At 33.8% G+C, this 14,804-nt stretch overlaps 2 protein-coding genes across 2 annotated transcripts; one reads left to right on the top strand and one right to left on the bottom strand.

The window, feature by feature from the left end:
• The first annotated feature begins 988 nt into the window (after positions 1 to 988).
• On the top strand, positions 989 to 4,337 carry LOC115702923 (protein CYPRO4). The gene is made up of 2 exons (XM_030630394.2): positions 989 to 2,881; positions 3,711 to 4,337. Exons 1-2 carry the CDS (start codon positions 1,193 to 1,195, stop codon positions 3,993 to 3,995), a joined length of 1,974 nt encoding a protein of 657 aa, XP_030486254.2. The 5' UTR covers positions 989 to 1,192; the 3' UTR covers positions 3,996 to 4,337.
• Positions 4,338 to 11,187: 6,850 nt separating this feature from the next.
• LOC133031711 (ethylene-responsive transcription factor ERF109-like) lies at positions 11,188 to 12,264 on the bottom strand. The gene has a single exon (XM_061105275.1). It carries the CDS (start codon positions 12,180 to 12,182, stop codon positions 11,313 to 11,315), a length of 870 nt encoding a protein of 289 aa, XP_060961258.1. The 5' UTR covers positions 12,183 to 12,264; the 3' UTR covers positions 11,188 to 11,312.
• Between the last annotated feature and the right edge of the window lie 2,540 nt (positions 12,265 to 14,804).

Below are 14,804 nucleotides of genomic sequence, written 5' to 3'. Positions count from 1 at the left end.
TTTTCTTTACTACGAAGGAAACACTGCGTTGCATCAACGCTGAGTTGCTAACAGTGACCGGTGATAGCCGGTGGTTTTTATCATACTAATAGCAAAAGTAAAATCTATGCTTTTCCATCATTGCAACTAAAATATTCTCTCAAATTCAGAATGAATGAGTGCATCGGTGGATCTCTTTTAAGAGTGTATTAAAGAAGTATCTAATTACATTTATATATTTTAGGGTACTTCTATAATACACTCCACGGATGTACTTCTATTTACATTGTACCAAATTTTTAAAATTTCAGAATAATTGACATTATAGAAAACAATGCTCAAATAGTGTATTTTACATGCGTATATAATAAAAGAGTTTCACGTGCAACAAATAATTTGATTCATGCTAAATTTTTTTAAATTTTTTAAAATTTTGCAAAATGTCTTAAATAATTATAATATACACGAATATAAAAAAATTGGGTTAAAAAAGTCTCTGATGTAGAAACATATAGGGATGCATTAATTTTTTATTTTTATTTTTTTTTTATGGTAGTGCAATGTAGAATTTTCTTATATTTAAATTTACTTTTGTTTTTATTAATTGGATAAATACCATTTTAGACTCTATGGTTTGCAAAAGTTACCGATTAAACTCTCTATTTTGTTAAATGACAAAATAGACTCTATATTTTCCAAAATATTAAAAATAAGACCTTCAGCTTAATTATTGATAATTTTTTTTTAATATAACCAACTTGAAGACAATTCCTAATACAAACAAATACAGAAAATGTAAGTAGTTTTGTCAAAGCACTTTTAAATCGGATTATAATTAAATTTATTTTGACAAAAAATTAATTGAGGGTCTTATTTTTACTATTTTGGACAATACATGGTGTATTTTGTCATTTAACAAAACAAAAAATTTAATTGGTAACTTTTGGTATTTACTCTTTTTAATTTAATCCCATTTAAAAAATATATATACTTAAATAGAAGTAAAAATAAATAAATAAATAAAAGTGAGAGAGAAACCGGTTGCAGGCGGTGAGACCGTTCTTGTTTATTCCGTATAAATAGAGCTTAACTAACTCTTAATTTTGAAACTTACTATTATTTGAATCACATCATCACACTAATCACACTCTCATTTCTTCGTTTTCTCATTTCTCATTCTTCAATTCCTTCAAACCTTTTACTCTTTCAATCAATGGGAACCACTCAGAGCCGCGATGGCCATATCTCAGACTCAGATGATTACGAAGAAGTAGATGATCGCGACGAAGAAGACGAAGACGAAGAAGAAGAAGAACATTACGACGATGCTCTGGCTGACCATCAACCCAAATCCCATTCTTTTACCACTCCTAAATCCAGAACCGCCTCCGCTTCAGACTCCATTAACGATCTAGATGCCAAGCTTAATGCCCTTAAGCTCAAGTACTCTTCTGCTTCTCCATCTTCTACTTCTTCTCAGAACCCTAATTCGAAAAACGCTGTTAAACTCTACCTCCATATTGGCGGGAATACTCCCAAGGCCAAGTGGATCATCTCCGAGAAGTTTACGTCTTATGATTTCTTCAAGATGTCCGATGGTGATCGTGATGATGAGGATGAGGAAGAGGATTTCGGTGAGGGGTACTGGTTTCTCAAGGTTGGGACTAAGGTTCGATCTAAGGTTGCGACCGATATGCAATTGAAGATGTTTGGTGACCAGAGGAGGATTGATTTTGTATCTAAGGGCGTTTGGGCGTTGAAATTCTACACTGATGAGCAGTACCGGCGGTTTGTGACGGAATTTCAGGATTGTTTGTTTGAGAATGTGTACGGGCTCGAGGCGACGGAAGAGAACAAGGTTAAGATCTATGGGAAAGAGTTTATGGGGTGGGTTAAGCCCGAGGTGGCGGACGATTCGATGTGGGAGGATACAGATGATGAGCTGCAAAAGATCTCTAGTCCGGCGACGCCTGCACGGTCCAATCAAGACTTGTTGGAAGAGTTCGAGGAGGCCTCCAATGGAGGGGTTCAGAGCTTGACCCTGGGTGCTTTGGATAATAGTTTCTTGGTGAGTGATAATGGTGTTCAAGTTTATAGGAATCTCAGGCATGGTATTCATGGGAAAGGAATCTGTGTAAAATTCGATAGCGGGAATTCGCGTGGAGGTTCTTCCAGTTTGGGTTTGGGGGAATCGACTCCGAATAAGGCCCTTCTCATGAGAGCGGAGACTAATATGCTTCTCATGAGTCCATTCAAGGAAGGGAAACCTCACACCACAGGGCTTCAACAGCTTGATATCGAATCAGGGAAGATTGTCACCGACTGGAAGTTTGAAAAGGATGGTACCGAAATTACAATGAGGGATATCACTAATGATACTAAAGGGTCACAATTGGATCCTTCAGAATCGACATTTTTGGGGTTGGATGATAACAGGCTTTGTCAATGGGATATGCGTGATCGCAAAGGAATTGTTCAGAACATTGCTTCTTCGAATTCTCCTGTTCTGCATTGGAGCCAAGGGCATCAGTTCTCACGTGGGACGAATTTTCAGTGCTTTGCCACCACCGGAGATGGGTCTATTGTTGTTGGGTCTCTTGATGGGAAGATACGTTTGTATTCGAAGACCTCAATGCGGCAAGCAAAGACTGCTTTTCCTGGGCTTGGTTCTCCCATTACTAATGTTGATGTAACTTATGATGGGAAGTGGATCTTGGGAACCACTGATACTTATTTGGTTCTTATATGTACTCTCTTCACTGACAAGGATGGAAAGACAAAGACTGGATTTAATGGTCGGATGGGGAACAGGATACCGGCTCCCAGATTGCTGAAGCTGACTCCTCTGGATTCACATTTGGCTGGCTCAGACAATAAATTTCATGGAGGTCATTTCTCTTGGGTAAGCATACTATCCTTTGTCTCAATAACTACGTAGTTTTTTTTTTTATTTGTAGCTGCTTTCTTTATTTTCAGCTTTCTCGGTCATTTCATTATGTTTCTAATGAGAGTTTCTTGCTGTGGTTATTTTATTAAGAAGTTGCCTAAATTCATCACCATATGTATTTCCTTAGCATTATGAAAACTATTTGTTCCAGTAGCGTTTAACTAAATACTCAGTAGCATAGTTTAGTTATATCCTAAGTTGCTTGAGAAATTCACCTTGCTTACAATGATGATGTCTCCCTATCCATTGAAACTATTTCCATAGCTCCACATCAGTCTCTTTAGACCTCATAAAATAAAATGGACTTTTCATGCATTGGGAATGCTCTTTACTTCTCGAAATACAATTTCTTCTTGGAGCCCTAAATGTGGCCAGGATGGTGGAGGTGATTTCCCTTTAGGGAACAGCTCAAATACGCGTTTATAAGAGGATTCTAGGCACAAAGTGACCATGTTGAACTAAGGATTGAGCATTGTACAACAACCACTTTCTCTTCTCTCTCTCTCTCACACACACACACTCTTTGAAGTTGATAATTGATGAATTTCACGTTTATAGCTTCCACATCCTTGTTTGTTTTTAGCATGGATTATGTTGATGAATTGTAACTGTGGAGCTTGATTATGCTCGTTGGTAGCTAGTATTCACAACATTGTGCTTGTTGTTTTGATTTTAAAATCTCAAGTGTATCCTTCCTAATTTTTGTTTCCTTTTGCTTATATAAATGAATTTAAACAGGTATTTTTCTGTTTTTAATGGCTCACGTGTGATTTTGGTTTCACAGGTTACTGAAAATGGTAAACAAGAGCGGCATCTGGTTGCAACAGTGGGCAAGTTCAGTGTGATTTGGGACTTCCAGCAAGTGAAGAACACCGCACATGGATGTTACCGGAATCAACAAGGCCTTAAGAGCTGTTACTGTTACAAGATTGTACTGAAGGATGAATCCATTGTAGAGAGTCGATTCATGCACGATAAGTTTGCTGCCAGCGACTCCTCCCCTGAAGCTCCATTGGTGGTTGCAACTCCCATGAAAGTCAGCTCATTCAGTCTTTCTGGAAAAAGATGATTTTTCCTTGTTTCTTTTGCTTTCTGTAATAATGTTCATTCAAGATTTCACTTAACGTGGTGAACCTCTCTTCTGTGTGTAATTAATTACACTGGTTTTTCTTTTGCCTTTGCTTGTTTTGTTTTTTTCATTTGGTGATGATGCTTTTGGTTGTAATTAGTTGAGAGTTTGTTTTCTCTTTTCCACACTTGTAAATCGCAGAGTTGGGACATTTTTAGTGTGTCAATCCTGAAAGGTGTAGTTATTTTGATTTTTTATTTTGTCTTAGTATGGGAAAAGGTGCAACTTCTCTCTCTCTCTCTCAAAATGGTATGAATATTAATATTAAAGTTGTTTGTTTAATTTTACTAATTTAGTAATTATTTATGTGTTCAATTATATTTTTTAAATTTTTATATTTATTTAATTATGGTTTTCAAACTTTTACATGTACTAAATTATGTTTTTTAAATTTTGATTCATGTTAGACTTTATTTTTTATTAAAATTAGATAAAAGTCTTTAAATTTAAGGAAGAGTTTGTAACGGTCTTAATTAATCATATTAATACTATATATTACACTTGGAAAAAACTCAAAATGGACAGGAAACTATTTCTAAAGTAGTCTTCAACTTAAGATACAAGTAAAAAAGAGCTTTGGCTTAACTCAGTGTCACTGCCTACTATCCATATTATATCATCAGTTTCCACTACTTACATATACAAAAGTATATTTTACATAATTATTTCAATTGCATCATAGAGTAGACATAAATCCATTAATGATTATCAGCAAATTTAAATCAAAAATTTAAATAAGTACCTTAGAGAGGAAACCATTGAAAATAAGCAAGTTCTTAGTTACTATCTTCGTGATCCTTTGGCTGGCACAACTCTCCTGCACCCAAAAATATATGCCACTTACATCATAACATTGTTTCTAAAATTTCTTTCCATGATTTTGTTCTAAGAAATGACTTGTAATAAATTCAAAAACCCAATTTTGTGTCTTCTTCTTCAGTTGCCATTAAATTGTAACTAATATGAAAACGTGAAATCAAAATCAAAAGAGTGTTGTTTTTTTTCCTTTGAGCTAGGGTTGAAAAATTGTGTTTTTTGCAAATGTTAATATATTTTTTAAATTCCAAAATTAAAAATATAGCTGTTACGATCTGCAGTAACAGAATAAAAATTTGTTGGTGTAGAATACAAATTTATAGTAACATAGCAGATATAAATAGTGCAGAAATTAAAAACTTGACTCAAAAAAATTATACGTGGTATTAGTGTTCTTTCAAATACTCCTAGTTCACGGGGTCACGCCTAAAGAATGAAATCAATTAGCGAAGTATCAAAAAATTACAAAAGCAATTGAGTTAAATAAATTTACACTCCCTCTAGTAATTTGACGCAACCCTTTGTAATCCATCTTGCTAATGTGATCTCTGAATCACACCAAGTAGTGAATTCCCTATAGTTATTGATGTGTGCTTACTTCCTCTCGAAGTAAGGCTTAAACAAATATTTTCTTGTAGATGTATGCTCACTTCCTCCCGAAGTGAAACTTGTAAAAGTCTTCTCCTGAAGACCTGCACTTGTTCAAAGTTTCTCTTCAACCTATTTTATGAACAACAAGAGATAATTACAAGAAAACCAAAAACTTAGTTGAACACTCTAGTTTTTTACAAAAGAAACTCTCTCATCACAAAGATAAAATTATAAAAAATGAAGCTAGAAGATGTAATAATCGTTTGGCTGCTCTCTAGGTCCTATTTATAGAACATAGTAACCCTAGAGACAGCCACAAACACAATTTCCCAGTTGTACAAAACTTGCTTAAAAAATGTCCTGATTTGTAGTATCAAAATCGGACTCTGCATCAACAGATCGGGACCAAAAACGAAACTTTCCAAAATGAACCAAGATCACGAATTCAGACTTCAATACCTACCAAATACAGTTTATTTGATCTTCTCTAATCAAGACAAAACTGAAATCATTAATAAGAAAAAAAAAAAAGTCAAGTTTCCCAAAAATAAACAATTTTCTATAAGAGAATTCCTTCTCTTTTAAGACAAATTTCCTAAACAAATGAGGTCAGCTGAGAATGAATCTTTCCTTAGTGTTGAAGAGCATTTAGAGGCACGAAATTAATATAATAAAATTAATTTAATTGCACAAGAAAATTACACATTAATTAAAAAAAATATTTTGATAACTAATTTACCAAAAAAGACTTTACAATCTGTCTCTTTAGCACTTTAGATAATCAAAATATTTTTAATTAACAAACACTTACAAAACAAAGTTACCGAAATCACAGAAATAAACTCCTCCCTGAAAAGCACACCATTAACACAAACTACAATGCTAACTTTAACACAAAAACCAAACCCAACTCCCCATGAAAAAAAAAAGTCCAGAATTAAACACACAAACCAAAAAATTAGAACTTACTACTTCCCATTTTTGTTTATCTTTAAGGGCCAAAGACAAAAAGAAAACAAAACAAGTTAAACAACTATAAAAAGTGAAATAAAGTGAAGAAAAAAAAAATCTGAAGCTTGATTAAGCTGGACCAAAGTAGACAATTTCTTGGTTATCGCTTGCTAAACCTCCTCCATAATAGCCAAGTGAGAATTCATCAAAGCCACTTCTAGTTTAACTTCGTGCACAACTGCCAGAGCAACCTCAACGTCGACCAGCTTCTTTGGTCGACCAAGGTTCTTTGTTTTGGCCATGGAGATTCCTAAAAAATAAAGAAGAAAAATAAAGAAATAAGACAAAGAGAAGAAGAACTCGAAAGAAGATGAAATGAGTTGGTGAGGAATAAAAGAAATCAAATTGATATACATATATATATATATTTAAAATTAGAAAGGGAAACCAATTTAAAAAAGAAACAAAATAAAACTTATCCACCAAGCAATAAAAAATCGCCCCTTTTAAAAGAAAATCCTTATTTTTGTTTTAAATGAGATTACACGAAAAATTAGAGGGAAACCCTTCTGAAGGTTTACTTTCCGACTAATAGTTGTTTCGAACAAAGCAAACACATATCTGGTTAAAGACTTCCTGGTATCAATACATCTTGTATAATCAGAATTTACATAACCATTGATCACATTCAAGTCTTCATTCCGGTTATTCATGCCAAATACTAGTCTCTTCTCAAAAGTTCCCTTCAAATAACGCAGAATCTATTTCAGGGCTTCCTAATGCTCCTTTCCTGGGTTTTCCATGAATCTATTCACTATGCTCAATCCATATGCTATGTCTGGTCTAGTACAAACCATGACATACATTAGGGAGCCAAAAATACTAGCATATAAAACTCTCGACATCTCTAACTTCTCAATTTCATCTTCCAGCATCTGAGTAACACTTAATTTAAACTATTGTGCAAGCAGAGCACTCACTGCCTTAGAGTTACTCATTTCAAAGGTATCTTGAACCTTTTTGATGTAGTTTGTTTGATTCAAGCGTAGTAGTCTCTTTTGTCTATCCCTTCTTATGTCCATGCCTAAGATCTTACTAGTCGAACTCAAATCCTTCATTTCAAATTCTTCTTTAGCTGGAGTTTCAAGTGCTTGATCTCTTGTACACTTTTGTCGGCGATCAGAATATCATCTACGCACCATAATAGATACAAAGTATCTCTATTTCTCTCTCAAAAATATATTCAAGGATCAAACTTATTTCTTCTCAGACCTATCTTAGTCACATAATCATCAAATCTCTTGTTCCACTGTCTCAGAGATTATTTCACACCGGACAGAGACTTCCTTAATAAGCATACCCAGTGTTCCTTTCTAGCCTCTTTAAATCTTTTCGACTGTTTCATTAGAATTATTTCATCAAATGTATATATAAGAAGGAAGTATTGACATCTAATTGTTCTAGTTCGAGGTCTTAACACGCAACAAGTGCCAACAAAATTCTAATCAATTTGCGCTTAACAACCAAAAAAAAATACCTCATTATAATCGACTCCTTCTGTCTGAAAGAATCCCTTCGCAACCAATCTTGCTTTATATCGTGCCTCTTGTACACCTGGAATGCCTTCTTTCCATCTTTACACCCATTTACATCCAATAACCTTATCGTCTTCTGGCATCGGTATTACATCCCAAGTCTGGCTATTCTTCAGGGGGGTGCATCTCTTCCGACATAGCTCCATTTCATTTCTTTCGGTCTTTACTTTTTATTGCTTGTGCATAGCTGATAGGCTCTTTATGCACAATCATATTAGCAACATAAAATGCGAATGAGATTAAATCAACAGGTTTGTACCTATCCGAAGCCTTTACTTCTCTCTTTGTTCTGTCTCTAGCCAGTTTATAACTTTTCAGATCATCACTTCTGAAATCATCTTTCAAATCATCGCTTTCATGGTCTATAGGTGTTTCAATCTCCACTCTTGTCAGAGGCTCCACCTCAAGCTCAGTCCTCGGAGCTTCAATTTCATTTCGGTTAGTATTGGCTTAACTTCCAGCGGGTTTGTCAATAAATCCCATAACAGATTTATTAAATAATATTCTATATCCTTTGACTCCTTTAGGATACCCCAAGAAAATACATTTTAAGGCCCTCGCCTCAAGTTTGTCTTGGCTGATGTGTGCATAACAGACATATTCAAATACCTTAAAGTGTTCATAACTTGTTGGCTTCCCACCACATTTAGCATCTTGAAATCTAGTGTTGTTGACGGACATTTATTTATCAAATAAACTGCATTGGACACAGCTTTTGCTCAGATGACTTTAGGCAATCCAACACTCAATATTATGCACTTGACCCTTTCTAGAATGGTTCTCTTGAACCTCTCTGCTAGTCCATTTTGCTGAGGAGTCTTCCTCACGATCTTGTGCCTAGTTCTTCTTTCTTTCTTTCAGAACACAACAAACTCTTTAGAAAAGTATTCTAGACCATTATCCGTTCTAAGCCGTTTCACTTTCCTTTCAGTTTGATTCTCAATCATTATCTTACAGTGCTTAAATCTTTCAAGAACTTTCGTCTTATTCTTCAAAATAAACACTCATAACTTTCTTGAGTATCATCAACTATAGAAAGAAAATACCTACTTCTAGAGTGTGATGGTAGTCTCGAGGGTCCCCCTAAGTCACTGTGAATGTAATCCAGTATTTCCTTGGTATCCTTTTTTTCTAGTGCATCTCTTTCTGATCTTGAATCACCCGTCTTATGCCTCTCTAGACACGCCATTCTGAGATGCTCTATTTTCTTACGAATTCAGCATCTAAGATTATTTTGGCTATCAGACTGTGATTTAGATCTTGATTTTACTATTGAACCTTTGTGACTTTCTCTTTTCTCACTTTTGCCATTTGTAAACAATCCATCACCATTTTTAGAATTCTTTGACTTACTCCTTTGATTCAACTCTTTCGAATTCAAGGTTGACTGCACATCATCGAGTGTGTTCGACTCTCTTCCATACAATATTTTATGGAAGAGAGTGGACCATAGGCAAAAAAAAAATTTTAGACCCTTACTATAAAGATAAATGGTATTTTAAAAAATTATTAAAAAAATATGTATATTTTTTAAAATATATTTTTTTATTTGGATCCCTAAAATGAGTGGGTCCTAAGCGTGGGTCTAGCCCGCCTTAGCCTAGAGTAGACCCTAATTCAATTATAATATCTAAGTTCAATATATATATAGCTGAAGGGCACTTCGGTACCAAGAAAAATGCTAAAGGGCACCCATTGAGAGGTATAATATCGCTATTGGTATAATTCAATAACAAGTCTTATTTGTTTTACTTTAATAAAGAGAAATACTAAAAAGGTAACAGTGATATTTAATACCCTTCTATGTGTTAATATCGTTATTAGTCTAATTAAATATCGGATCTCATATAATTTAATGTAATAATTTTTAGAGAATATCGTTACTCAATGACAAAATAACATATCTAGAAGTGCTAGGTACTATAAAACCCAATAATCATATTCTTTAATATATATTACAATTTAATAATGCCCAATACCACTAGAGAGAGCACCACTAATTCTTAAATAATATTACAATTAGTTCCTAAAAGTATTATTATAGAGAGAGATTACATATAAAACAAATAAATTAAGAAACGTGGGCGTTAAAAAGATTACTGTTGGTTTGGATAAAATTGGCTATTTGAGCAAAGAAAGAAAGTTTTGAATTGTCAAAACAATAAATAGTTCGTACACGTTTTGGCTGACAAAGGTCCTCTCGCTGTACTTTACGAGTAAAAGACCTTTCTATACTCTTTAATAATAATAATAATAATAATAATAATAATAATATAAGGCTAATTAGTAATTTTTCTCTTGAACTTTGACATGTACTAAATCGTGCTCCTGAATTATTTTGGCCGTCAAAAATTCCCCTAAACTATTGAGATTGTTAAATTTAAGGACTTTTGTCTAATTTTAGTAAAAAAAATTCTAACATGGATGAAAGTTCAAGGGGCATGATTTAGTACATATCAAAGTTTGAGGGGCATGATTTGGTAGATATCAAAGTCGGGGAGCATGGTTTAGTACATAAACAATCACTGAAACAGTAAAATTGAATGAAATTAGACAAAAGTCCTTAAATTTAACAATCTCAATAGTTCAGGGGAAATTTTTAACGATCAAAAAAGTTAGGAAACACGATTTACTACATGTCAAAGTTCAGAGGAAAAATTACTAATCAGGCTACTAATAATAATCTCTATTTACTTTTCAATTTAATAACCAAAGCAAAATGATTACTCTCTCTCTCTCACATTATGTCATCGTACCAATATATTTTGATTCTTGTTATTAATCACGTTGTAAACGTGAGTGGGCAACTAAGTAAAGTTCCATTCTTTTTAATTAATTTAATCATTAGAGCCTTTCCAAATAAAATTAATTAGTTTAATCATCAGATTATTAAATGCACGTGCTAAATTAGAGATCGGTGTCCCCACCCAGGTGTTATTACATTTATTAAAAGGCTTAGACGCGGTCCTACTATATAAAACGATGTGACCCCACCCACACGATTATTACTCTCACTCGTTGTAGTTATATGTACTGATAATGCCACGTGTGGGTCCTAACCACTCACTCACACACTTTCTCAGCAGCCAAACGTTGCTTTCAAATCAAAAACCAGTTAATTATAATTTTCTCTTTTTAGTAAAAAAAAATAAATTAAATTGAAACTGGACAAAATTTGATTGGACTAGAAATAGAAAATAATATATACAAACAGTTAGGGGAAGAAAATATAATTATTTTTCAACCCCTTTAAAAAGAACAATTGTGACTTTTACCTAAAATTCATCACACACAGAAAAATGGCCTAATAATGAAAAAGTCCAGAACCATTCCCTGAATCCGATGAATTATGATCGGCCGTACAATCCATCATAGTTGTCATCCATTTCTGAAGTTCGTCATCATCATCATTATCACCAAATGAGAAGAATTCATTTTCTATTGATCCGATTCCCGCGTCATCGCTTCGTTGATGATTCTCATAGTTTATTACATTAATATTGTTTTGATGAAATGAGATTGGCGGTGATGCCGATGTCGATGTCGTTGTCGTTGTAGTTGCAGTGTTACTCTGTTCTGGTAATTCTGGCTGAGAATTTACGTTCTGATCAAGCAAAGAATTATCTGGAAATGGAAAATTAAGCTTAGCTCGTGGTCCACGAAATTCAATGGCGGCTTTATCATAGGCTCGAGCTGCATCCTCAGCTGTATTGAAAGTCCCTAACCAAACCCGACTAGCTTTTCTCGGGTCTCGAATCTCAGCCGCCCATTTTCCCCAAGGTCGTTGTCTAACTCCTCTGTAATTTTTCTTCACCCTCTTTTTCGGAATAGCTTTCTTCTTATTATTACCATTACTCTTACTGATCGTGATTTCATCTTGTGAAGGCGGGAAAAAATTACACCCGAGACACCCTTGGATCTTACAAACCTGACACGTGTCGAAATCGGAAGGTCCAATCAAATTCGCATCCCCATGGAATTGTTGAAAGTACTGATCATCTGTGTTGTTGAAATCAAAAGGAGCTTCTGAGGCTGTGCCGGAGACAACGTTTCGAAGAGCAGAGACTATAATGGAAAGCTCTTGTTCGTTAGTGAGTCGACGAGTCGGAGGGTCCAAAAATGGCGGCGGAGATGGAGAATCGGAGAGCTTGGATCGTTTTGATGACTTATTCATAGTGAAGAGAGAGTGAAGAGAGTGTGTTATTTGGTTTTCAATTTTTGGGTTTATTTTGGAATTGAAATTAAGATAGAGAGATGGGTGAAGAGGGATTTATATAGTATTACGCGGACAGCTGTAACACCGTTCGAACACGGGGTGTGGTAAGTCACGTGGGATTATCTTAGTTGTTATTAAAAATATCAGGTGGGGCCCAAAAAGTCAAGAGACGAAGCGAAAAAGGGAGAAAAGAAAGAGCTGAAGTTTCGCGCGGTGTGTGTGTGAGAGAAAGATTTTGACGGTTGAGAAGAATTGCAGTTGACAGTTGTAACTTGTAACGGGTGACACGTCACTGTTCGAGGTGACTTCATGCGGTTCGTCATTTTATGTTAAAGCTGGACTATGTCCTCTTCTTATTATTCTTATGTCGTTATTATTTTTGTTTATATTACGTCATAATTAGAACTAGTGAAAACAAAAATGAAATCATCAAAATCTTACTGAGACGTTCAGACTTAACAGTGCCCTAGTAGCAAAATAAGGATATTTTGGAAAAAAAATATTTGATTTGGCTAATTAGGATTTTAAGGTAGTGAAAAATGCTTCATGAACTATTAAGATTGTTGAATTTAAGGACATTAATTTAATTTTAGTAAAAAAAAATCTAACATAAATGAAAGTTCAGGCGGCATGATTTAGTACATGTCAAAGTTCGAGGGGTATCATTTGGTAGATATCAAAGTTTGGGGAGCATAGTTTAGTATATAAATAATCACTGAAATAGTAAAATTTAATGAAATTAGACAAAAGTCCTTAAATTTAACAATCTCAATAGTTCAGTGAGAATTTTTAACGACCAGAAAAATTTAAGAGACATAATTTGGTACATGTTAAAGTTTAGGGGTAAAAATCCTAATTAGCCATTTGATTTTATTGAAAAGGGAAAAAATTATTTGTCAATAAAATTCATTTAAAAAATATTATGTCAATAAAATTATTTATAAGCATATTTTTTTTAGTAGAAGAAACTAACATTAATTATAAAAATCTATCATTAATTTTGTTAAAGTGTGGGTCACACTATTAACACTTTTTTTTTTGGAAACACACTATTAATAATTTAAAGACAATATATTTTAAAAAATATTAATAAAATAATTATAATAAGCAAGAATACCTTTCATAATATACTTAAGTTAAGTAAGACTGAACAAATAATGGCATTGATAACATAAAGAAATTTAGAATCTAACAACTTTTTTTAAGCCAAGATGACACGTAAGTAAGTTCCAGAAGTAAATACCCAAAGCCTCAACAACATTATAACGATACCCATGGTAGGTACCCATAAGAGTAGACATCCAAATAAAAGAGAAGTTTTCATTTATAAGCTTATTTTAATAGAATTACATTTGACAAAAAGGGAATTCAAGTTAAAATTTCCTTTCCCTAACTTTTTGACAATATGTGCAATGTAATGCATTAATTGAGTGATCCATTTTTATTCATGCTTTTTAGAGCTGATGATTGATGATTGATACGTGAACTTGATTTTCGATGGAAAATGATAGCGTGTCAATAAAAAAGTTCTAGTAAAGCTAATCTCGTTTGACGTGAACTTGTGAGAAGAAACAACTGAGACAGGGTCTAGTCTCATACTACGCCTCGTATAATCAAAAGAATAAGCAGGACTGAAAGAAGTTAATACTGGTCGTGCATGTACTGATTATATGTGTTGACCAAGCAAGTCTCTCCTGCGACTAGTAAAGATCGTTTCTTCACATATATTTAGTCCGATTGACTAATGTGTTCGACAACTTGTTGGGAACTCACATGTTTCACGTTGTCGACACATAGAATGTCTAACTATGCGATCAAAGATGAACGCAGAAATTTAGATAATAGGCCTAAAGGTCATCTCTTGCGAGTAAGCGGGCAACTCGCGGCTTATCAAGTCGCATACGTTGTTGCACTTAATTCAAGAACGAATGAAAATGTTCTTCATTTATTCCTTAAACATTTACTTTGAGTAAATACTGTTATTTATTGTAAAAACGATTCTAAACTAATCAGATGTGTAAGTCTAAAAGGTACTTATTTTTTATATAAATAAGTGATCTAAATTAAATAAATTAAGTCGAAATTATTGCAAAAGTAGACCAAGTTCTGATTGAACCACTATAATCCTCTTATTTTCTCTTTATATTCTTGCTTTCGTTTTGTCTATTTGATATACTATAATTCGAGTATTCGCCACTCTATGTGAATACTCGCATATCTGCAATTGAGTGTTCCAATTTTCTTTAAATATTCAAGTAAATTTAGTATTTTTTAAATTTCTTCGACAACATAATTTTTTTTTTTGAAATAAATTGCTCTTTATTAATTTAAATCATCCAAAACTAAACATGCCACAGCAAGAGGAATGTCCCAACTGTAAATACAATCAGCATGAAAACCCAAAGCACACTCTAAAGCGTGAGCTACATGATTTGTTAAACGTTTAACAAAACATAAAGAAATTGACATAAGTTCATCAAGTAACGCCTTGCAATTCGCAAGAATATAGCCATAACGAGAGGCTATATGTTTAAAACAATTGAGATCATTAACAAGCAAAAGGCAATCGACTTCGACAAT

This window comes from Cannabis sativa, chromosome X, assembly GCF_029168945.1.
Source record: "Cannabis sativa cultivar Pink pepper isolate KNU-18-1 chromosome X, ASM2916894v1, whole genome shotgun sequence".
Lineage (NCBI taxonomy): Eukaryota > Viridiplantae > Streptophyta > Magnoliopsida > Rosales > Cannabaceae > Cannabis > Cannabis sativa.
This window is presented reverse-complemented; position numbering and strand designations above follow the sequence as displayed.

What these genes read in the sequence shown, in the direction of transcription:
- LOC115702923 (XM_030630394.2), top strand. Translation starts at nt 1,193, where the DNA reads ATGGGAACCACTCAGAGCCGCGATGGCCATATCTCAGACTCAGATGAT. An exon ending in ATGGAGGTCATTTCTCTTGG is followed by an intron (nt 2,882 to 3,710) that starts GTAAGCATACTA and finishes TTGGTTTCACAG; the next exon opens with GTTACTGAAAATGGTAAACA.
- LOC133031711 (XM_061105275.1), bottom strand. Translation starts at nt 12,182, where the DNA reads ATGAATAAGTCATCAAAACGATCCAAGCTCTCCGATTCTCCATCTCCG.